General features: G+C 40.3%; 1 protein-coding gene across 1 annotated transcript in view; it reads left to right on the forward strand.

Moving 5' to 3' along the window:
- The window catches only part of igf2r (insulin-like growth factor 2 receptor), a 218934-nt gene that overhangs the window by 187561 nt on the left and 7672 nt on the right, over positions 1–23701 (forward strand). The window contains exons 40-44 of the mRNA XM_043696288.2: positions 64–200; positions 1561–1678; positions 2406–2549; positions 3009–3193; positions 22556–22742. Coding sequence (XP_043552223.2) covers positions 64–200; positions 1561–1678; positions 2406–2549; positions 3009–3193; positions 22556–22742 — 771 coding nt within the window. The remainder of the gene's footprint in view (positions 1–63; positions 201–1560; positions 1679–2405; positions 2550–3008; positions 3194–22555; positions 22743–23701) is intronic.

The following is a 23701-nucleotide window of genomic DNA, read 5'->3' on the forward strand; positions in this document are numbered from 1 at the left end:
CTCCGGTTGAGATACCAGTTTCTATTCCTTAAATTATGAATTCATTTTAATTTTATCTTTTAGGTATTACATGAATCTTTGTCAAGGTGTTCGTGAAGGACCCACGGGCTGCCCTTCATATGCTAGCATGTGCAGAAGGAATAAAAATGGTAAAACCCAAATATTGGGGCTGGTTCACACCCAAAAAATCGACATTCAAGGTATGAAGTCTGATCACTTAACATGATGAAGTGCAAGTAACTATTGACAAATGATTCAAATTATTTCTGTAGTCCTGTACTATTTTTAATAGGATATCTAGTCTAGAGCAGGATAGTTAGGTTAGATTACTTGTGGTAGTCAGCTTCTCCTGAATCTGACTGTTTGATGTTGTATTACGTTGATTTAATAAAGAAAAGCAAACCATATCCAGCACTTGAATATCCACTGCCTGTTCCTGTAGTCACAAGGTACAGTATTATTGCCCTAACCTAAGTATGATCTTCACATGGTGTGGTTTGTCTGAGAAACGTGTTTGTTGATGCAAACTGTTTAGAAGTTCATACAAGGAAGAAGTGTAATATTTTATTTCCTTTTGCTTGCTTCTCTCAGGCAAATATCATTTTCTTTCATTTGACTCTCCTGGATTGTCATTTAAGACAAATGCCCAAGTCTGCACTCATGCAAACAGAAAACATCACTTTTTCTTAACTTAACTAACCCTGATAATTTTACAATATTCTCTTGTATTGATGGTTCTATATAATTTTGTAATGTGGTTGTATCTCAAATGGTCAGTTTGTTTTTTTTCTTTGTCATTTACATTTTAGGGAGAAGTAAGGGTAATTTTAATGTAAACTACATAATTGCAGTTTAGCAAAATTAGAGCTTTACTAATTGCCTAAATGTCTGTGTCACACCAAATTCAGTCCCTTAGTTAGATACTGGAGGCCATTGTTATATCCCATGTATGGAGAAAGTGAGGACTGCAAATGCTGGAGGTCCGTTGAAAAGTGTGGTGCTGGAAAAGCATAGCCAGTCAGGCAGCATTCGAAGAGCAGCAGAGTTGATGTTTCGAACAAAAGCCCTCGTTCCTGATCTTTTGCTCAATGTCAACTCTGCTACTCCTCAGATGCTGCACTTATCGCATGTGTGCCTGTTGACAGTGTTACATTACCAAATTCCATATCTTTAATGTTTTTTTGGAAATACATATTTTGAAACTTAAAGTGTAACATTTTGGTAAGTTTTGGGGTTTTGAGCAAAGAATGTTACCTTTTATTATGTACTCAGCTGGGTTAAATGTGTAGAAGCTCTTTGCTTAATCTAAATATAATCTAATTGTTTGTTTCGCTGGTTGAGTCTGTCACCTAGTCATGTCAGTCAGCTGAGTTTATTTGCCCAGTTCTCTAGACAAGGTGGGTATTTGTAGCCCAAAACAATGGGACCTAGATTATGTTCTTGACAGTATCTAGCAGTTTCACGTGTTAACAAATAGACAAGTGAACACTCTAACATGATACCTGAAAAATATTTTGCTTGATAATTCTAAAAGCTTTCATCTCAATCACTTATTGCCAGGTGCAAATCTTTTTGTGAATTATTCAAGTGGGTATTTTACATGTGGTACAGGAAAACACGCAAAGACGACAATTCGCATGCAATGTTCATCAACAAGTGGAGCACCAGAGCTGGAAAGGTGAGGAGACCCATATTCCCATTGCTTGAATTATTGTGGAAGTCTGGTATCTTGTATAGTTGGGACCTCTAATTCCATGCATTATTGACATCGCCGAAATACTGGAAGAGCAGACTAAGGCAAGAAAAAGGGAAGGGTAATATATGTGGCTGGCTCCTCTTGTACATCCCGAAATCAAGACCGTGCACTGTTCATCCATTCACCCTGAGAAAGGCAAAGTTAACACCCCTATAGAGATATTGAGGAATTACCATCAAAATATTGCCAATAAGTTTTGTACGTGTTTGCTTGTATTGGAATTCAACGTAAATTTAATGTTAAATGATTCCTGTGTACTTAATTAATGCCTATTAACCAGCTTGAAACTAGGTTTGTCTAAAATCGTAGCTAGGCCCCAAGAATTGTTTTCACTGGTGCCTGTGTAACCGGTCAAGTTTTGAAGGAAATTTTAAAGGAAGTGCATTGATTCAAGAAGGCAGCTCATCACCACCACCTCCTGAGCAATGAAGGAGGGGCAGCAAATGCTGGCCAAGTCTGCAATGCCTGTATTTCCTTGAAAGATTTAAAAACCATTTTGGGTTGAGAAACAAAATATTCTAATTGTGCCAGCATGTTTTAATCTTTGGGTCCACAATTTTTGAATATTGTCCAAACATTTATTTTGCATGTTTGCATTATCCTGTATGTACTTGACCAATGTAACATTTGTTGCGGTTATTCTTTCTAGCTTTGATGAAAAGGAGTGTGAGTTTTTAATTGTATGGGAGACCCGTGCAGCTTGTGCTGTGAAACCTCAAGAGGTTTACATGGTAAATGCAACCATTACAAGCCAGAATGGCCAGAAAGCCAATTTGTCAACTATTTATTCGAAGTAAGTAATGTACATCTTGATAAGTTTTTGGTATTTTTAATTCAACTTGCATTTGTTTGTGCACATAGTTTACCAGCGACAAAAAATGAAATTGCTGGAAAAGCTCAGCAGGTCTGGCAGCAGATGTGAAGATAAACCAGTTTAATGTTTCTGGTCTAGTAACCTTTCCTCAGAGGTTTGCCATCTGTTGATATGGACAAGACCTGTTTTAACATAGTGCCTCTTTTAAAATAAGCTAACTTTTTAAAATATGAAAGATGTGCTTTTAAGAAAAAATGTTCTTTATCCCGATAAGCTTTTGTAAGCATTCAAATTATTGGAACAAAATGTAACACTGATATGATTAACTTTCCATGTTGATTTACCCATTGAGGGAGCTGTTTTATTTTAAATTAGTTTTGCTAATTGGCAATCATTGCTCTTTCAACATATTGCTGTCAATTCTTGCTGTCTTTACAGATTGTACAAAGCTTCAGGTGATATTAGATCAAATGGTGACTCCTATATCTATGATATCCAGCTTTCTGGAATCTCGAATCCTGAAGATCTTAAGTGCCAAGACTCCAATATCTGTCAGGTCAAAACTAACCAGCACTATTTCAGATCCATTGGAATAGCTTCTAAAGCAAAATATTACCTTGAAGGTAAATGTGTAATATACAATAATTTTGATTTTTTTTTCCCAAAACTTGTTTCCTGAAGGCCAATTGTTCCTGTTTATTGTCAGAAATGATCTTGACATCATATAAGCAGCATCTATGTAAACTTGCTGGACGTTTTTCTATTTTTATGGAAAGCTTTCAGTTTATAAAATATGCCAACTTTGCAATATTTCTGACTACATTTTGGTTCAGCACATCATCCAATGTTGCACTGAATTCAGTGTTGCTGAGGTAGATGTAAAGCATCCAATGCACTTGAGAAAGAGCATAGAAGTTCTCCAAAGTGTCATGGCCAGTATTAGATTAGAATTTTTAAATTAAATTAGATTAGATTACAATGTGGAAACAGGCCCTTCGGCCCAACAAGTCCACACCGACCCACTGAAGTGCAACCCACCCAGACCCATTTACCCCTTCACCTAACACTCTGGGCAATTTAGCATGGGCAATTCACCTAACCTGCACGTTTTTGGATTGTGAGAGGAAACCCACGCAGACATGGAGAATGTGCAAACTCCACACAGTCGCCTGAGGCGGGAATTGAACCCGGGTCTCTGGCGCTGTGAGGCTGCAGTGCTAACTGCTGTGCCACCGAGTGTGTCTCCCTCAAATGATTTAAAATAAATTTAAAGTTACTCCGCCATTGGTACATTGCTGTTTGTTGGAACATGCAGTGTGTAAGTAGATTGCTGTATTCTCTATGTTGCAAGAGTATACCCGTTATGTTGTTTTCACTTTGAGAAAAAGTAAACAGCTGAAATAGATTGCTTTATAGGAAGGAAAGGAAAGTTTAACAAAAATCAAATACAGGACACAAACCATAAATTCAAGGAACAAAGTTGAAGGACTCATCTACCACTGTTACAAGATGACAAATAAGTTGATTAAATATTGAAAGCTACAGTCGGAAACAGAAGATATGGATGATGGGAGTGAGAAAGGGCAGTTGAGGACGAAAGAGTATTTTGCTTGTAAATGTACTTGGTTTCATGTAGTGTGTTAGGATTAGCATTATTATTACAGCATAACTTCATTTATAAAGTTTGTTAAAGACTGCAGATCAGGAGCGAATATAAAAGTGCTGGGAAAAACAGAGGTCTGGCGGTATCTATGAAGAATGAAACAGTTAAGATTATGTGCTGAATGTTACTAAAATTGGTTTTGTAATTTTCAGGAAATTGTGGATGGTTTTCTGTACTCTGTAGATTCTCTGCATCTAATCTCACTATATATGCACCATGCCTCAATGGCACCTCATTCGTGTTATAGTGCACTCTGCAATAGCAGAAACACTCACCACTGCCAGGCTTTGCCAGGATCTCCTGAGGTACCTGCACCTGGCACCATATGTAAAACCCAGCTACACACCAGCTTTAAGCTCTGCTAGCCAGGACCTGTCCTTTGCCCTGTATATTGTGGAAAGGGAATGAAAAAGGAAACTTCTGAGGACACAATTGGCACCAATGGCACTTTTTTGCACGTACAAGGTCACATTCATAAACTTGTTGACACTTGACATTGATATTGCCTTCCTGGTTAACTGCCATTCTAAGTGCAGCTCCAAGAATTGAGCTGTGTAGATTACCTCTCTTTGAAAACTTTTGCTGTTTTTAGATAAAAGAAATAACAAAAATCTTCATTTACTTATGGAAAGGTCAGAGCTGAAGGTTCCTTCAGAATGCAGAGGTGTCAAAGTGTCTATTTCCTTGATACTATTTCCTCCAGGTAGGTGCTGTGCAACACTGTCACAGACACAGTATTGCACAATACTATCTCAAACCCATACCAACTGCTGGAGCAGGACCAAGTTCAACCTTGAATTCTGGTCCACTTTTTTTCTTCCTTTTTATGCCCACTGGAGCAACAGCAGTACTGAGCATCCACACGTTTCCCACTCTCTCACCTCTTCTCTTCTCCTCTCTCTCTCTTTCTCCCCCCCCCCCCACAAACTCCAGCCTTACGGTTCTCTTTTAACATCACCACGGCAATACAGCTTAGCCGTGCTGACCTTTTGTGCCACATGACCTGTACCCTAATTGAAGCCAAGATGGCTGTTACCTTTGACCACCCCTCCACCAATGTCCTCCAATGCTTTAACATCTCTTGTCCTTATAGTTGAGTTTCCCCTTTACAAATGTCCCCGCTAAATTAAGCATAAGGCCTCAAAGTCCCACAGTTGATTTTGCCAGCTTCCTTGCCACAATAGTAGCCCCGATAATGACTCCTTGACATCCATTGAGCTGACCCTTGGGTCAGGTTGCAATCCATTCCCCGTTGACTGACTAACTTTGAATGGATAGCCCTAAGTGATGTGTGACTGGACCCTTGACTGACTTTCTCTGTGAATTCCTGGACTGCTTGCATTGGACTTAAAGAACTGACTTATCGTGGCTGTTCTTAAGTGATATGGAACCTCTGACCTAGACTTCCTCAAGCGGCTGACTGACCATGCTCAAGCTCTTGGACTCAACTTAAACAATGCCTTTGACTGTGGCTGGATCACGGCAGAGAAGAGAGTTTCCCTTGACTGAAAACTACTCCCCTGAGACTTAGACACAGCTATTTGTTTGAAATGTGCAGTGTTCTTGTGACATAAGATGCTAATATAGTGTAGTTATGATATTTATGTTTTTCAGTGCTGTACGGCAATGGGTCCACCCTCTTGATAGATCACTGACAGCTATGACAAGCTTGTCAGGCTTTTTGTTTGCACTAAATGGCAAAGCAAAACCGAAGTACTACATGCCTTTAAATTCAGACTAATGCAGCAAAGTGTGAAAGAGCAATGATGTGAGCATTCAAGTAGGCACAAAGTGAGTGGGTGTGTGCTAAGAGAGCAAGTTCTAAAATGAGGCCTGGTCCAATCCATGAGATAGGTACTTGTCACTGCCTGCAAACAGTCACAGCAACTGAATTGCAAGGAAAGGTGGCAGCGCACTTCAAAATGGAGTATTGAAGTAGAGAATTGCATTCTGTGTGGCTTGGAAGTATGCCATGATGTGGCTGGTGTCCAGTGCCAGTCTCTGGACAAGGAGTGTGGTTGGTCATTGCTCCTGGACCCTACCTGGAAATGTTGGCGGTCTGTTACCCATGTTGGAGGCCCAAAGGAGCAAGTAATGACCTGAGCTGCTAGGTACCTGCTGACTATCATATCAGGAATTATCACCGTCTAGTTTCTAACCAGTGCAAGGGGCCAAAGGAAATTATATTCAATCAGATAAGCTTAGGTGATAAAAATGTGTAAATACATGCAAGTCAACCTTTTACCACTCATTAGTGCGATTCTTATCTCGCCATGCAAAATTCTGTTGCAGAATGAACTTTTCCTCAATGTTGAGAATCTTATTTCTTAATTAGCTTTACTTTCCCCATTACCTTGCCAATGCCCATATCGTTTAGATGTTGTAAAAATTTCAATCCTTTGAGTTCAGTGTAAATCTAGGCCATAATGGAAAGGAGTCCATCTTACTGGACTCGTTATCTGTTTCTCCCTCTATGGATGCCACCAGACCCACTGAGCTTTTTCAATTCTTCCTATTTTAATCTTGCATTGTCCAAAAGGAATATTCAATCTTCTCCAGGTGTTCTTCCCGTGTATGACAGACAAAAGGTAGCGGGGGCAGGGGGCAATCAACTCAAACCCCTTTATAACTCTTTCAGCACCAATATTCAGTATGAAATATATATTTATTTCAACATTTGCTTAATTCATGTAACTTAAATTTCAATTTCAACTTTAACTCCCAATTTAACTTCACTTTACCTTACTTTAACCCACATTTAACCCTAACTCTGTAACTTTAACTCTAGTTTGGCTTGAAACAAATACTATCCCAATTTGAGCAGAGTGGCCAACTTTGTCCTGTGTAGATCTTGGCTCATAGCTCGCTCTTCTCTGAAGATAACTTCAGGTCCTGTGCTTTTCAATTTTTGAGTCTTGAAGACGATGACTCCTAGGCAATCTTTATTTATTCTGCTAATTTTTATTCCAGAATGTGCTCATTTTCAGAAACTTCTCTGATACTCGGTCAATAAATTGACTAAATCCTGATCACGCCATTCAACTCCAATAAATGGAGTTTGCTGGTAAGCAACTCCCACAGATTTATACCAAGTCGTATCCAGCCACATACCACGTTCCGTAAGTCCAGCAGACCACTGGCACATCCCTTATTCGGTCAACGTAGGAAAAGACAGGCCACAGTATGTCTTGGGTGCAGTTTTAACAGAGGTCAGCGTATAACCTACTTGACCAAAGTTCCTGACATGCTTGATTGTAGCTCTTAATCAGCCTCATAGCCATTGCTCCTGCTGGCCACCTGACCACACTTCGATTTCTGGTGTCTGCAGTATTTTGATTTTATGGCAGGAAGGAGTCTGGTATCTGGAGTCTAAACAACAGTGCGACAAAACTAAATTGCTGGAAAAATACAGATCTGGCAGTATATGTGGAGAGAAAGCAGAGTGGCCCTTCTCAGGTTGGACTCACTTGACTAAAAATGATTAATTTTGCTTGCTTTCCACAGATGCTGCCAGACCTAGTTTTTTTTCTAGCAGTTTGTTTTGTTTCAATCTTAAATATCCACAGTTCTTTTTGATAAAATATTGGTAAATGTCTGTTCATCTGAGAAGTGCAAAGTCAAGTGTGAATTGAGGGGATGATTTTATGGACCAGGTCAGACCCACTCAAAACAGTTCGGGAAGGTAGCCCAGACCTAACGTTTCTAGTTGTTTTAAGCAGGTGTAGAGTGGATATTCCAGGAGTGATGCAGATGGTCAAACCACTCAGTTTTAAACAAAACCAATTATTTACAGATTACTGAATGAAGCATAAGCAAAAGAAAACATAATATAGAATAATTTAATCTATTCCAATTTTCTTCAGCATCCCCATATAAACACCTTGGCAAAAAGGTAAATTCAAACGCAGGTTCTTACGAGAGAGAGAGAGTTTGCAGAGATGATCAACTCGGGATCATTGGCTGAAACGTGGAACCTCTTCCACTGCAGCTGTTTCTCTAGGCCCTTAGCTGAAAATTAAAAACCAAACTAGAAAAATCCTTGAACTGGGAGAACTGGCCACTCCCCTTTCTTTGTATAAGTTTTTTTAAAAAACCTAAAAGCTTTTTCCCTGCTTGTTGCCTTAGGCAGTAGCTGTCAGCTGTAATCAGTGATCTAATCCCAGACAAATTGGAACCTCCTGCCTTTTACAACCCCTTTTTGGAAAAAAAACCAAGGGCAATGTAACCTTGTTAAAGTAGCAGCATCACAGAATGCAAAGATGCTTCAGAGGAAATTAAATAAGCTAAGTGAGTGGGGAAAGCAAGTGGGATACAATGCGAAGGAATATGAGGTTATCCACTTACTGAAAAAAGTGTCTTTTTATCAATCCTGAGAAATGTTGACTATCAAAAGGATTTGGATGTCAGTTGAGAGTCACTGAAAGTTAAACATGCAAGTACAACAAACAATTAAGAAAGCACTGGTATGTTATTGTAGTAAAGATGGCTTACAGCAGTTGTATTGGACCTTGGTGAGACCACACCTGGAGAATTGTGAGCAGTTTTGCTCGCCATACCCTACAGAAAGGTGTACTTGCCATTGAGTGAGTGCAGCAATACTAATTCCAGGAAGGGAGTGATTGTAATATAAGGAAAGTTGTGAAACATTTGGTTAGTCTTCTAAAATCTATAAAATAGAGGTAAGGTTGTGGGAGCATACCAAATTCTTAAAGACTTTGACAGGGTTGATGCAGAATGTCTCCCCTGGCTAGGGGTGAATCCAGGGCAGTAAGGATTGTTAATCTTTGAAATTCTGTACCCGACAGGATTTTGGAATCCGTTATTGAATATGGTAATGACTGACAGATTTCTACACGCTAAAACCATCAGCTATATGGGGATAGTGCAACAAAATAATATTGAAGTAGATCAGTCATAATTTTATTGAATAGTGGAACAAACTCCCATCCTCCTGTTCCTGTTTGTGATCCTTTACCTCAACATCTGTTGGCATGAAGTTTGATCGCATGTTTGGGTTTATGGGTTTTTTTTTTTGTCCAACTTTGTCTTGAAGTACCATAGTTTGCAAAGATGAGCACATTTCCACCATGAGCTGTTAGCTAGGAGTAAACTGAAGTATGCATTGGTGTTGTCAGTATGGTGTGGCAGAAGGTTATGCAGGGATGTAAGAAAATCTGTATCTGTGTTAAAAAAGAATTCTGACCCCTCTCTTCCCTGATGATCTATTTAGCATTTATATGCCTCGTTTCCTATGTCACGTAGTTCAGATGTTGTCGTCAATCTTCCTTTGTTTGAAAGGCTGTCCACTGTTTCTTCACAAAAACTGAATTTGTCAACTTGTCAGAGATACGTTACAAGGGAGTATACTAGTTAAAGGATGCCTGTGAAGTGTAGAATATTTTTGTTAGATTTTTTTTAGATTACTTACAGTGTGGAAACAGGCCCTTCGGCCCAACAAGTCCACACCGACCCGCCGAAGCGCAACCCACCCATACCCCTACATTTACCCCTTTAACCTAACACTACGGGCAATTTAGCATGGCCAATTCACCTGACCCGCACATTTTTGGATTGTGGGAGGAAACCGGAGCACCCGGAGGAAACCCACGCAGACACGGGGAGAACGTGCAAACTCCACACAGTCAGTCGCCTGAGTCGGGAATTGAACCCGGGTCTCTGGCGCTGTGAGGCAGCAGTGCTAACCACTGTGCCACCGTTTGCAAATATGTATTCATCCCAATAAAATCCCAGAATGTCCAGAATCCATCTCAATTTAGACAAAGTCAAAAGAGGTAGTGATGTACCTGCCAATGATTTCTGAATTAGACTTCTGGGTTTATTTGTTTAAAGCTTGTGTAAGAACTACTAGGCATGTCCACCATGTGGTTAATGAACTATAGATAACTTGAATCATTTCAAATTTTATTAAATGTAGACCAACCATAAAAATTTAAACAGGCTAGTGGTGAGCTTATTAAAATTATTCATAAGGTGCTTCCATTTTTTAAAGAAAAGGTTATGTCATTAACAAATAATCTTGATCTCAAATTTCAAGTACTGATACGGCAAGTAAATACTTTCCTTAAGTGTCTGGACACTTTCTTTGGGCCTGTTGCTTGAGTTCATTGTTGCTAAAATGAAGAGGTTAATATGAAGTCAGACCAAAGAGCTGTAGTAGTTAGTTGAATATTTAATATTTCTTGTATTAATGGACCAGCAAGACGACAGATTTTGAGGGCAAGAAGGTTTCCACATTTGGTTTCAGCATATCACACTGGCTGACTTCCACAAAATAATAATTGGTTTGTGCTTGTTTTCATCCTCCCCAACCGAAACTCTTCTGAGGGAGCCTCTTTAAGCCTACACTTTGAAATTTCTGCACACCGGCTGTTCCTAGTCACATTTTTAAAATACTGTTCAACATTCCGAATCATTGTCTGTTGATTTTGAGGAATTAAGGTTTCACACAAATAATGATAAATTAAGCTGAATCCCTTTTGAATTTCTTTTCCCTGTCTGCTGTCCTCTCTGAATCTTGAATTCTCACCTCCATTGTCTGTTTATAAATGTCTCATTCAAGTATCTTTGTGTCTGGAAGTGTCTGTTTGCAGTTATGTCATCAAGTGACTTTGTAGCAGCCATATTTGCTAAGCTTTTTGTGTCTGGTTGGTTTTTCAACAAAAGCTTATCATGTCTTTATTCATGACACCTGTCAAATCTGTAATTTGTGAGGATGTTGATAACCAGTGCGCTCTATGGTTTCTTGTCTCTCTTCAGCCCAACCTGTCACATCGCAAAGTTCTTTGCCTTGCTATTTCTCTGTTACCATTTTTTCCAAGCATATACACTCCCTATAACTTTGCCCTATCATTCCTGAGAAATACACTTATGGTACATCTTTGTTCTTATTTCCATCTTTATTAATTGCCACTGGTAGCTTAGGCACTCAATCTTCCTTTCCAACTAATTTTCTACACCGGTCAACACTTCAACAGTGTCAATCTATTTTTAGTTTGTCAACACTGTTTTGCATAAATGTAATTGATTACGCATCTTAAGAGTCCTGCATCTTACCCAGTTTAACACTGCCTAAAATTTCTTTAGAAAACACTTGTTTGTTCCTTTTAACTTCAAAACTTGAACATCTAATGTGTATCCAGGATGCTTTGATTTGTTTTGCTTCCATATTGTTTTTTTTGCCTAATTTTATTTTGTAAGATCATAGTCATAGTATTTACAGCGTGTAACCAGACTCTTCAGTCCAAATTATCCATTGTGACCAGATATCCTAAATTAATGTAGTCCCATTTGCCAGCATTTAGTCCATATCCCTCAACCCTTTCGATTCATATATCCATCCGGATGCCTTTTTAAATGTTGTAATTGTACCAATTTCCTCTGGCAGCTCATTACATACACTCACCACCTTCCATGAAAAAGTTGTCCCTTAGGTCCCTTTTAAATCTTCCTCCTCTCACTTTAAATCTATGCACACTATTTTTGAACACCTCCATCCCAAGGAAAAGGCCATGTCTATTTACCCTATCCATGACCCTCATGATTTTATAAATCTCTAAGGTCACCCCTCAGCCTATGACTCTCCAGGGAATATAGCTCCAGTCTATTCAGCCTCCCTATAGCTCAAGCCCTCTGAAGCTGGCAACATCCTTGTAAATCTTTTCTGAACTCTTTCAAGTTTCACAACACCCTTCTTATCATCTTGGTTAATGATTCACAATGGCTGCTATGTTGTAACTTTCAATTCATTTGTCAACTTGTCTGACATTGGGACAGGAGTAAGCCCTCAGCCTGTCATACCTGCTCCACCATTCAATATGATTGTGGCTGATTGAACACTTTGCCTTTTACTCAAGTCTTCACTTAACAGCCCTTAACACCACTGGTATTCAAAAATCTTATCAATCTCTATCGTAGCCATACTCGGACTGAATTTCCGTAGCCATCTGATAAAGCATCCCAAAGGTTTACAACTCTCTGGGAAGAGTAATTTCTCCTCTTAGACTTAAGTGGTGCCACATTATTTTTATTTGTGCACCCTCATTCTAGACTCCCCAGGCAGCGGGACACATCTTGCCTGCATTTAGACAGCTGATGCAAATTGGGGATAAGGTGGTTCAGGTATAACATGCATTTTGTCAATGCGAATTGACTAAACACAATTGAAAAATTTGTGGACACTGCTTGGATAATGTGAACTTTCTACGGAATGGTATAGTGATTTTTAAAAAATATATATATAGTGATCTTCTAACAGCGTGATTTTCTATAGCGCGACTTGCAGAGGAACACAACTGTAATGTTATAGCAGAACTGCCTGTATTTTCCAGAATTTTGAAGAATGAGCAATTCTCTTTTTTTAAAAACTTGTAAATTACTTAAATAGGGTAGATTTAGGCAGTGTTCTTTGTAATTGTTTCTGAATGCCTGCACCTCCGCAGACTCCAAACTACAGAATTTTGGAAGATAATCACCAGTGCATCAATCTCTGGCAACTTCCTTCACTTGAGGAGGAAGGCCATCAGTTAATAAATCCCCAGATTTATTTAATTTAGCTCAATTTGTTTCTCCCATACATTTGTCTTCTGCTAATTTCTTTAACTCCTTATTCTCCCTAGCCATTTGGATCTCTCGTTCTGGGAGATTTCTGGGATGTTCCTCAGTGAAAGCCGACATTAATAAATCATTTAACTTCTACTATTTCTCTATTGCACCTTTAAGTTCTCTTGACTTTCTTTAATGGACCCGCATTCATTTTTGGCAATTATTTCCTTTTTACATATCTAAATGTTTTTAGGTTTTTTTTTGTTACTATATTGCATTCATAATCTGTTCTCTTTCCTTTTTTGGCTTTCTGGTCCTCCTTTTTGTTGTTTTAAAATTCTCCCAACCCTCAGAATTATTGCTATTTTTAGCAACTTTGTAGGCCGCATCTTTAATCTTATGCAATCCTAAACTTCCTTTGTTAGCCATGATTCGGAGATGCCAGTGTTGGATTAGGGTGTACAAAGTTAAAAATCACACAACACCAGTTATAGTCCAACAGGTTTAAGTGGAAGCACACTAGCTTTCGGAGCGATGCTCCTTCATCACCTGATAAAGGAGCGTCGCTCCGAAAGCTACTGTGCTTCCAATTAAACCTGTTGGACTATAACTGGTGTTGTGATTTTTAACTTTGTTAGCCATAGTTGACAGCATATGTAGTTGCTCGAAGTCATGCAAAAATTATAGAGTCTGTCATAGAGATGTACAGGGCAGAAACAGACCTTTTGGTCCAAATTGTCCATGCTGAGCAGATATCCCAACCCAATCTAATCCCACCTGCCAGCACCTGGCCCAGATCCAAACCCTTCCTATTCATATACCCTTCCAGATGCCTTTTTAAATGTTGCAATTTTACTCTCCACCACCACTTCCTCTGGCAGCTCATTCCATACACATACCATACTCTGCATGAAAAAGTTGCCCTTTAGGTCTCTCTTATATCTTCCCCTCTCACCCTAAACCTATGCCCTCTAGTTCTGGATTCCTCCACCCCAGGGAAAAGACTTTGTCTATTTATCCTATCCATGCCCCTCATGATGATATAAACCTCCTAAGGTCACCCCTTAGCCGCTGACATTCCAGGGAAAACAGCCCCAGCCTGTTCAGTCTCTCCCTATAGCTCAAGTCCTCCAACCCTGGCAACATCCTTGTAAATCTTTCTGAACCCTTACAAGTTTCAGAACATCTTTCTGATAGGAAGGAGATCAGAATTGCACACAATATTCTAAAAGTGGTCTAACCAATGTCCTGTACAGCTGCACAATGACCTCCCAACTCCTGTACTCAATATTCTGACCAATAAAGGAAAGCATACCAAACACTGCCTTCACTATCCTACCTACCTGCGACTCCACTTTCAAGGAGCTCTGAACCTGCACTCCAAGGTCTCTTTGTTCAGCAACACTCGTCAGGATCTTGCCATTAAGCGTATAAGACTTGCTAAGGTTTGCTTTCCCAAAATGCAGCACTTCTCATTTATCTGAATTAAACTCCATCTGCCACTTCTCAGCCCATTGGTCCACCTGATTAAGATCCCGTTGTAATCTGAAGTAACCTTCTTTGCTGTCCACTACACTTCCAATTTTGGTGTCATCTGCAAACTTACTAATTCTTTAAAGACAATCCATTGCCTACATACAGTCATGCCTTCTCATATAATGTTCCACTCAACCTCAGCAAATTTGTTCCATGTGCTTCAGAATGAACTAACAATTGTAAAGCACTCCAGAAACTCATGCTTATCATCCAATATATGTGTAGTGTATGGAATTATCTTATGTTTGGGTTAAAAATCAATGGAACGTTAACAGAGCTTTTGATCCAGGTCATATATCTCATTGAATTCAACATTTGAATTTGCCAGAGGTTATAGTAAGGCAGGACAGGGAATGTATTGCTGGCATTCACTCTCATTGCCCCTCTAAAGTTCCTTAACTAGGGTGTGAGCCATGTATTACATTAGTACAGAAATCCTGGAGATGCTGTTTGTCATTTGGGGTTTTGGCATAAGTTACTCTGTGGTTCTGAGTAGAGAATCACTGAAAGTTAATAATTTCAATTTCCCCATCTCATTATGATTTCAAAGCTCTTTTAAAATTAAAACTTGTGACAAGGTTTTAAGCACCGATGTAATAAATTTCATGAACAACAAAACAGACCCTATTAGGGAGGAGAAATGGAGATACTGTTAAATATTTATAGAACTCTTTCAAATTCTGAATTTGAAACACGAAATAAGCAATTGTCTTCACACCCCAATGTGTCCCAATCTCAACTCTTTACATCAGCTGAATTAAAATGTTTGTTCTTGGGTGCTTTGTTTCCAATTTGGGGAGGGGTGAGGTCAATGAATACCCTTTTAGTTTTGTTAATTGAGCAGCACTCCAGCTCGCCACTGTGCCCAACAAAGAGCACTGCAGTCAATTGCAATATCAATCCTTTCTCGACACTGAGGTGAAACTTCATTGCACTGTTGCAAGCACCCTTGTATCATCGATCTTAAAAGGATGTCATATTCACAACTTTTAAAACTTAATTGGTGGAACATTCTTCCTTGACTTCTGTTAAAATCTTGGACTGTAAAACAAATCTGAGGACAATCTGTCTTGATTTGTCGTTCCAAGACTGTCCCTCCTCCTTGAAAGGACAAAAAGAAGCATTCCAGATTAAGAGGTGTCACTACACATCTGATAACATTCAAAGATGTTCTGACAGGAATAGGCCTTTCTGAAACAAAGGTAGGGATCACCTGAAAAACAGTTACGTCACAAGGTCTCAGTCTGTTCCTTTCAGAATCCATCAATACTAGCCTCTGAGTAACAGTTTAGATTGCAAGTAACTACCTTTTGTGATGTGCAAGAAGTCCATCTCTTGAAGACAATCCTGCAACAGTTTATTTTATGAGCTTAGCTATTGAATCCCTTGAATGAGACACTATGGAAGGTGAAAAAGCTTTCATCAGCCTTAGTGCTTTTCCTCCAAGACAAGCCAGTCATGTGAATTATGAATCATTCTTAGTCAGTCATCCAGCACTGAACCAGACTCTTCAGTCCAACTTGTCCATGCTGACCAAATTTTCCAAATTAAACAAGTCCCATTTGGTCCATATTCCTCTCAATCTTTCCTGTTCATATACCTGTCCAATGTCTTTTGAATGTTGTAACTGTACCTGCATCTTGTCTAAATTTTCTCCTTCACTGGGCCTTCCTTGCCTGTGTTTGTATATCTGGGTGCATGATTGATTTAACATTAGATTTTTGGATGACTCTGCAAGATGGCGGCGATTCTGTAGAACTGCTGTGGACGGCTCTGCCTAACAGCCAAGGCATACTGGTGTTTTTTGCCACCCCTGGCGAACTTATCTGGTGGAAATCTTAGATTAAAACTTTACGGAACATATTTGTTAATATTTGGGAGTGAGAAGGATGCCGAAAGGAAAAGGAGCAAGCAAACAGCAGCAGGGAGGATACTCCCCTGCAGCACCTACAATACCAGAGACTGCAGCAGCCTCTCCTGAACCCCCCGTGGGGACCTGACAGACACTCAGGAATTGGCTGTGGCAGCGATGGAGAGACTTGCCTTGAAAGTTGGGGCTGCAATCGAGGAGATCCGTGGGGTGATTCGTGCCAAGGTCCAACCTATCACATCCATGCTTCAGAAGCACGAGTAGGAGATCCAGGGCCTCTGGGAGAGGCTGGTGGAGGTGAAGGAACTAAAGCCTCAGAAGCTGGATGGGGGTCCTCATCCAGTCTGAACCAGGTGCTGGAGCGAGAGGTGCGGGCCTTCTGAAACCATATCAACGACTTCAAATTGAGGTCTGAGGATAAATCTCTGAATTGTCGGGCTCCCAGAAGGTGAGCAGCCCGCTGGCTGCCGAAGCTTTTGGGCCTTCACATAGAGTCCAGCAGGCTACAGATTGAAAGGGCGTATCGGGTTAGTGCACAGGTCAGGGCCAGTCCAGTATCCCCACCCGGTCCTAGTGCACTTTCACTCATAAGGACAAGCAAAAAGTCATAAACTTCCAGATCCCTGGGAAAAGATCCACAGGCGCTGTACAAAGGGTCAAAAATCATGTTTTTCCAGGATTTTTCAGCAGTTGTAATCTGAAAGAGGAAGTCCTTCGATGAAGTTAAAAAGAGGCTGAGGAACCTGGTCATCCAGTACTCCATGCGATACCCTGCAGTACTTCGTTTCAGCCACAAGGACTCAGTTTATACATTTGACTCGGCGAATAAGGCTTAAAAACTTTGTGGGCACTTTAAAATAGACGGATTGGCCTGAAGAATATGGTTAATGTTTGTTCTCTTTTCTATTTTTCCCCATGTTTTCCCTTTTTTTAATTCGTTCCTTTCTCCCTAATAATTTCCTTTTTTGGAAAGGGGGAAAAGACTTTGGAATAAGTTCCTATTTTTTTTAATAAGTGGATTTTCTGATGGGAAATTTTGTATATGTTCTTTGTTGTGTCTCCCTTTTTTTTGTTTGTTCTGCTTCTCTTTTAGTAACAAGTCGGGGTGTCATGAAGCCAGAGATGGGTGGAGTTCTCATCCTGACTGTGTCTCTTTTTTATGTTGATTTAAGGATCATGTTTTTTTTCTGGCCTAAGGCTGGGGCACAGTCCAGGTTTGAAGGAGCTGTGAAGGAGGGGGTGGGTAGGGTGAGTGCCCCCTAAGGGCATGGGAAGAGTCTTCCATTCAAGGTTCTGTAGTTGGTTTCCTTTGTAGTTGTTTGGTAGTAATTGTTTTATAGTTAGAGTAGTTTTTGTATATATAGTTTTTCGATTGAGTCTTTATTTACTTATGCTTGGTGCTTTGTAAGCAGGGTTCTCCCTCCAAGGGGTTCAAGGGTGTCTGAAAGGGATATGGCTAAGTGTCTTATTAAATGGTGCACCTAGAACATTAAGCGAAGTCATTCACCTATTAAAAGGAAAAAGTGCTTTCTAGCCTTAAGAGGGAAAGGATTGATATCACTTTGTTGTAGGGAACCCATCTTGATAATGGGGAACACCTGAAATTACAATAGGGGGGTTATGACCAGGTATTCTTTACATCCTTTCCTACTAAAAGTAGGGGGGTGGCAGTAGTTATCCAGAAAAATCTTCCATTCACATTATTAGAGCAGGTGAAAGATGAGCAGGGCCGGTTTGTGATACTTAAAGCCCTGCTGCATGGGGAGGAATATGGCATTTTAAACGTCTACTGTCCGGCGCATCCCCTCAAATTTTTGATTAATGCTTTCTCTAAGTTGAGTGCTTTTGGAACACGGCACATTATTATGGGGGGGGGGGGGGGGGATTTAATTGTCTTTTGGATCCGACAGTGGACCTTGTGGGCCTCCAACTATTTCTTCGCAGGCCAAGCAGGTGGTTGACCTACGCGAGGAGTTGGGGCTGGTGGATATTTGGAGATGTCTTCACCCTACCAGCAGGGACTTCACCTTTATTTTTCAAACCTACGTAAATGTCACACAAGGATTGACCTCTTTCTGGCTCCCTTGGCCCTTCTGGATTCGATTGAGTTGTAAAATTGGGAATATAGCTATCTCTGATCATGCAGCAGTATACTTGAGGTTAAGGCCAAGAGTAAAGGGCTAGGCTTGTGACATTGGCATTTGGACCCTTTTCTCCTTAAGAATTACAAATTTGTGCAATACGTTTTGAAGGAGTTTCAGGAATTCTTGACTATTAACTCAGGCACAGCTAGAAGTCCATCCGTGCTATGGGAGACTGCTAAGGCCTTTGCTAGGTGATTAGCTATTTCCTATTTGGCTAGCCGGAAACGACAGGAGGAACAGCAGCATCTACTTGAGACGCGATTGAAAGCCGCAGAGGCAGCACATTTTGCGCAGCCTTCGGTGACTAAGCTACAGTGGATCGCGGCCCTTCGGCTGCCTTGAATTCAATACTGACACTAAACGCAAAGAAAGAACTTGCTTTTGCTAGGCAGAGGCTGTTCGAATATGGCGATAGGCCAGGAAAGTATTTACCATACGTGACTAGGAAAAAGCGTGCTCCCCAATCCATTACTGCAATCAGGCAGCATCCAAGGAGCTTCGAAATCGACGTTTCGGGCAAGAGCCCTTCATCAGGAATAACGATGAAGGGCTTTTGCCCGAAACGTCGATTTCGAAGCTCCTTGGATGCTGCCTGAACTGCTGTGATCTTCCAGCACCACTAATCCAGAATCTGGTTTCCAGCATCTGCAGTCATTGTTTTTACCATTACTGCAATCAGACAGGGTCCTTACATATGATGCTAAAAAGATTAATGAGGCTTTTCGGAGCTTTTACTCTGAATTGTATCGGTCTGAAGGTTGCGAAGACAGGAGTGCTAAAATGGAGAATTTTTTTAAGAACCTGGACCTCCCAGGGGTAACCTTGGAACAGGCCTCTCTTCTTAATGCCCCCTTGATAGTTCAGGAAATACAGGAGGCAGCTAAGCAACTTCAGAGTGGGAAAGCGCCTGGCCCTGATGGTCTTCCAGGTGAGTTTTATAAGGAGTTTATAGGGATTCTGTCAGGGCCGATGTTGGAGATGTACAATCACTCCTATATGCATGAACACCTGCCACCATCTTTGAGAGAAGCTAATATTTCCTTAATTCTTAAGAAGGGGAAGGTTCCTGAGGATTGTGCCTCATACAGGCCCATCTCTGTAGTAAATTCAGACTTCAAGATTCTATCCAAGATCCTGGCGCTGAGATTGGAAAGGGTGTTGCCCCATATTATTAGAGAGGACCAGACAGGTTTTATAAGGGGCCGTAGGTCCTCTAATAATATTAAAAGGTTGCTGAATGTGGTCCAAGTTTGTCAGCAGCGATCGATTCAGGGGTTGGTGATTTCCTTAGATGCAGCGAAAGCATTTGACCAGGTGGAATTGACGTATCTTTTTTGTGTCTTAGAACTGTTTGGGTTGGGTGGAGTCTTTGCTAGGTGGGTGGAGGTTTTATATTGCCACCAACTGGGTGAAGTCTGGGAATTTTATGATTGGTAGGGGTAGTCGGCAAGGCTGCCCCTCTCACCGTTGTTGTTTACATTGGTGATAGAGCCACTGGCAGAGGCTATTCGTCAGAATGTCCACATAACCATTCCGGAAGTGGGATCAAGAGCACACAAGGTTACATTGTACGCAGATAATATCCTTCTGTTTTTATCGAACCTGATCACCTCCGTACCCAGTTTGATACAATGTATCAATTCATTTGGGTCTATTTCAGGATATAAGATTAACTTTGCAAAATCGGAGGCTATGCCTTTGGGGAACCTTAAGGATGTGCCAGAAGTTGAAGGTGGCTCTAAGTTCCCTTTTAAATGGTCACGGGCAGAGTTCCGATACCTAGGCATTTTTATTACCCCCAAGTTTGATCTGTTATTTCGGACTAACTTTGCTCATTGCTCGACAATATTAGGCGAGATCTCCAGAGATGGAAGGCTCTTCCAATTTCATGGCTGGGCCAAATATATCTCCTTAAGATGAATGTTCTTCCTCGTTTGCTTTATCCCATGTGTATGCTCCCTATAATGTTTCCCAGGTCAACGCTGCGGTAGCTTATGGGGTGGTTTGGTTCCTTTGTCCTTTGTTCCATCGTGGGTGGTCCCTCATCAAACTTACTAAATTGCAGTTGCCTCGAGGAGGGGGAGGAGTTGATTTCCCAGACATCAGAAGGTATCAATTGAGTTCCCTGCTGTCCTTTGTCTGTGATTGGGTAGGTAACGATCCAGACTCAATATGGCTGGATATTGAGGCCTCCCAAGCAAAGTGCCCTCTTATTAACCTGTTGTTCATGGATAAGATGAGGACAGTTACGGACCACTGCCGGAACCCCATTGACATTAGTACAGTCAAGGCATGGAGGGCGATGCGTCATAGTGAGGGTTGTTTATCCAAGACTTCACCACTTACACCTATAGTTAGCATGCCAGGGTTCTGACCAGGGATGATGGACTCAGGGTTCAAACTATGGACAGGGAGAGGAGTTTCTAGTTTGGGAGACTTGTTTGAAGGGGAAGTTATGATGTCTTTTGAGCAACGGGCCGCAAATACAGGTTGCCCTGCAGAGACCTTTACCGTTTTTTTCAGGTTAGGGATTTCATCCAGAAGAAGACTATGCTTCTCACTACGCCCTATAAGCCCGATACAGAGAGGTGGTTGCTACGTTCCACAAACACCTTTCGGTTAGTGCCCTTTATCGCCTGCTGGGTGGCAGGGCCTGGCAGGATATTAACCGGTTATGAGAGGTCTGGGAGCAAGAGCTGGGAATGGAGATATCGTCTGAAACCTGGGAGAATACTCCAAAGATCTCAATCTTAACAGGACATGCATTATGCAGTTAAAAGTTCTGCACAGGGCTCATCTGGCACCAGACCGTCTGGCGAAGTTTAAAACCAGGGAATCTTCAGTATGCCCCAAATGTAAAATAAGTGTAGGTACTCTTACCCATTGCTTCTGGACATGCCACAGGCTCCGTGTTTATTGGAGCGCTGTGGCGGGAGAGATAGGGAGGGTATTGAGGACTGAAGTCAAAGTATACCCAATATCTCTCCTCTTTGGTCTACTGAATTTACCATCTTTAGACAGGCATGGGAAGAAACTATTTAATATTCTTGCATACTGTGCAAGGAAGAATATTCTGATGAATTGGATGTCTGAGAACCTGCCGGGCTTGCTGGGATGGCAGAAATTATTTATGGAGCACATTCCCTTGGATGTTTTCATAAACATGGTGCACCACACAATAGACAATTTTTATAAGACATGGCAGCCCTACTTGAGTTATTTGGATACAGATTTATCAATTATCTTAACTCGAGCATTTGTTTAACCAGGATGACTAGATTTGTCAAGCCCTGGGCCCTGGAGGGGGCCTCCTGAGTTAATATGGGTATGAATGCGATGTTTGGGAGCCTTCCGCCGAGCATAGCTGTTCTGTATTTTGTGGGGTTTTTTTGCTTTGCTCTTTTTTTGGTGTTGCTTTACACAGTGTTAGAGTTTGCTTTGTATTATAGGGTAGGTTAGTAGTTAGTAGATAGTAGTTGTATTGTAATTTGTATATTTTCTTTTATACTAATATTTGTGATTTTTTTACAATAATTTTGTTTGTAAAGTTAAAAAAATTGCTAATAAATATATTTACACAACAAATTAGATTTTTGGAATAAAAGCATGAATGTAGATACTTCTGTTTAAATCCACAAAAATCTTTGTTTTTTTATTTGTCCATGCCTTAGAAGGTTAAGAAATAAGCTGCTCTTCTTTTTTGAAAGCGTATTGATCATGGAAAATAGATTGAACATGGATTTCGTTAGTTCTGTCGCCTTGTCCGTAATGTGCTTCATTGGGCCTGATATTACAAGCAGTGTGTTGAAGAGGATGGTGACATAATGTACCTTCATCTTGGTGCATCTGACATTTGCTTCAATAACTAATTTTCAATTCTTCCTGCAACAACTTTGTGGTTTAAAAATCCTGATGGGTATCATGTTTTTATTTAAGTGTTGATGGTGTACTTCCCCTTGGCAAATATCTCAATCATAAAAGCTCTTAATTATACCTAAATCAAATGTTTCTTTTCTTTTCATCTCATCTCTCTTCTCCCCCAGCGCCCCCCCGAAATGTTCTTCAACTTCAATCCTCATGTTAGCATTTTCCCTATGTTTTTGTAACATGATTAACAACAGTATTTCCAACACAGGTGACCACCTATAATATGGAGGCCTTTATTGATCTGGTGATGTAGCTTTTCATTTCTATTCGCTTTTGTTTCCAGATGATGACCTGGATATAGTTTTCTCTTCTAACTCGGTGTGTGGCCGCGACAAATCCAAGAATGTCTCATCCACTATAATACTTCACTGTAGTGAATTGACAGGGGAAGGGAACCCAGACTTCCTTCATGAAACTTCAGACTGCCAGTATCTGTTTACCTGGTACACATCAACAGTCTGTGCACTAACGTGAGTTTCTCCAGAAAGACTGACTTGATTTTTTTTTCAGTTTTCCTGCTTCTACATTTTCGTAATTACTAAATTTTTATTGTACTGGACTAAGAACCATCTTTAAAAATCTATGGAAGCTTTCAAAGCTTTTAAACTTAATCTCACTCAACATGTATTTGTTTGGTCATCATGGTTTGGTATTGCTAGTGTTGGATTGGGGTGGACAAAGTTAAAAATCACAAAACACCAGGTTATAATCCAACAGGTTTATCTGGAAGCACTAACTTACGGAGCGCTGCTCCTTCAGGTGGTTGTGGAATAAAATATACTGATGGAGCGGTGCTCCGAAAGCTAGTGCTTCCAGATAAACCTGTTGGACTCTAACCTGGTGTTGTGATTTTTAACTGTATTTGTTTAAGTATTTTTGCAAATAATATGCATTTATTTCCCAAGATTATATTAAAGTTTTCTCCTTCAAGAGTGTACTTCATTTTGGATATTGAAATGTGTTTTGTATTACATCAAACATTATAAATGGGAATAGAGAATGGAAATGCATTCTGACTGACTTATATGTAAGGTGTGAAAATGAAAGGCATTAACAAATTAATGTGTGCAGTTGGCCATATGGCAGAGGTTTGCAGCTTGCAAAAAGAGATTTTGCTTGTAAAATAAAATCTCCAAATTTAATTACTCAAAAAATACAAATTTGACCCTTCATTTTTAGATGAACTATAGTAGAAGTCTTGCACAAATAATAAAGTACATAAGTAGAGTGTATAGTTGGAGACCAGGAGGTCCTATTTCATGCTTTAACCCAAAGGAAAGCTAAATCTGTGTAACTGAAAGCTTGATAGCCATATGATATATAAGGTTGAACCAAAAATGGTAATGTAAGACTGACAATGTCTACATGGTAAGCAACAAAACAATGCCCCCAGGATACAAAGTATGAGACCTTTGCTTTCCAGAGGAAA

This window comes from Chiloscyllium plagiosum, unplaced genomic scaffold (assembly GCF_037043375.1).
Source record: "Chiloscyllium plagiosum isolate Xiang-an unplaced genomic scaffold, Cpla_swu_hap1 HiC_scaffold_10, whole genome shotgun sequence".
NCBI lineage: Eukaryota > Metazoa > Chordata > Chondrichthyes > Orectolobiformes > Hemiscylliidae > Chiloscyllium > Chiloscyllium plagiosum.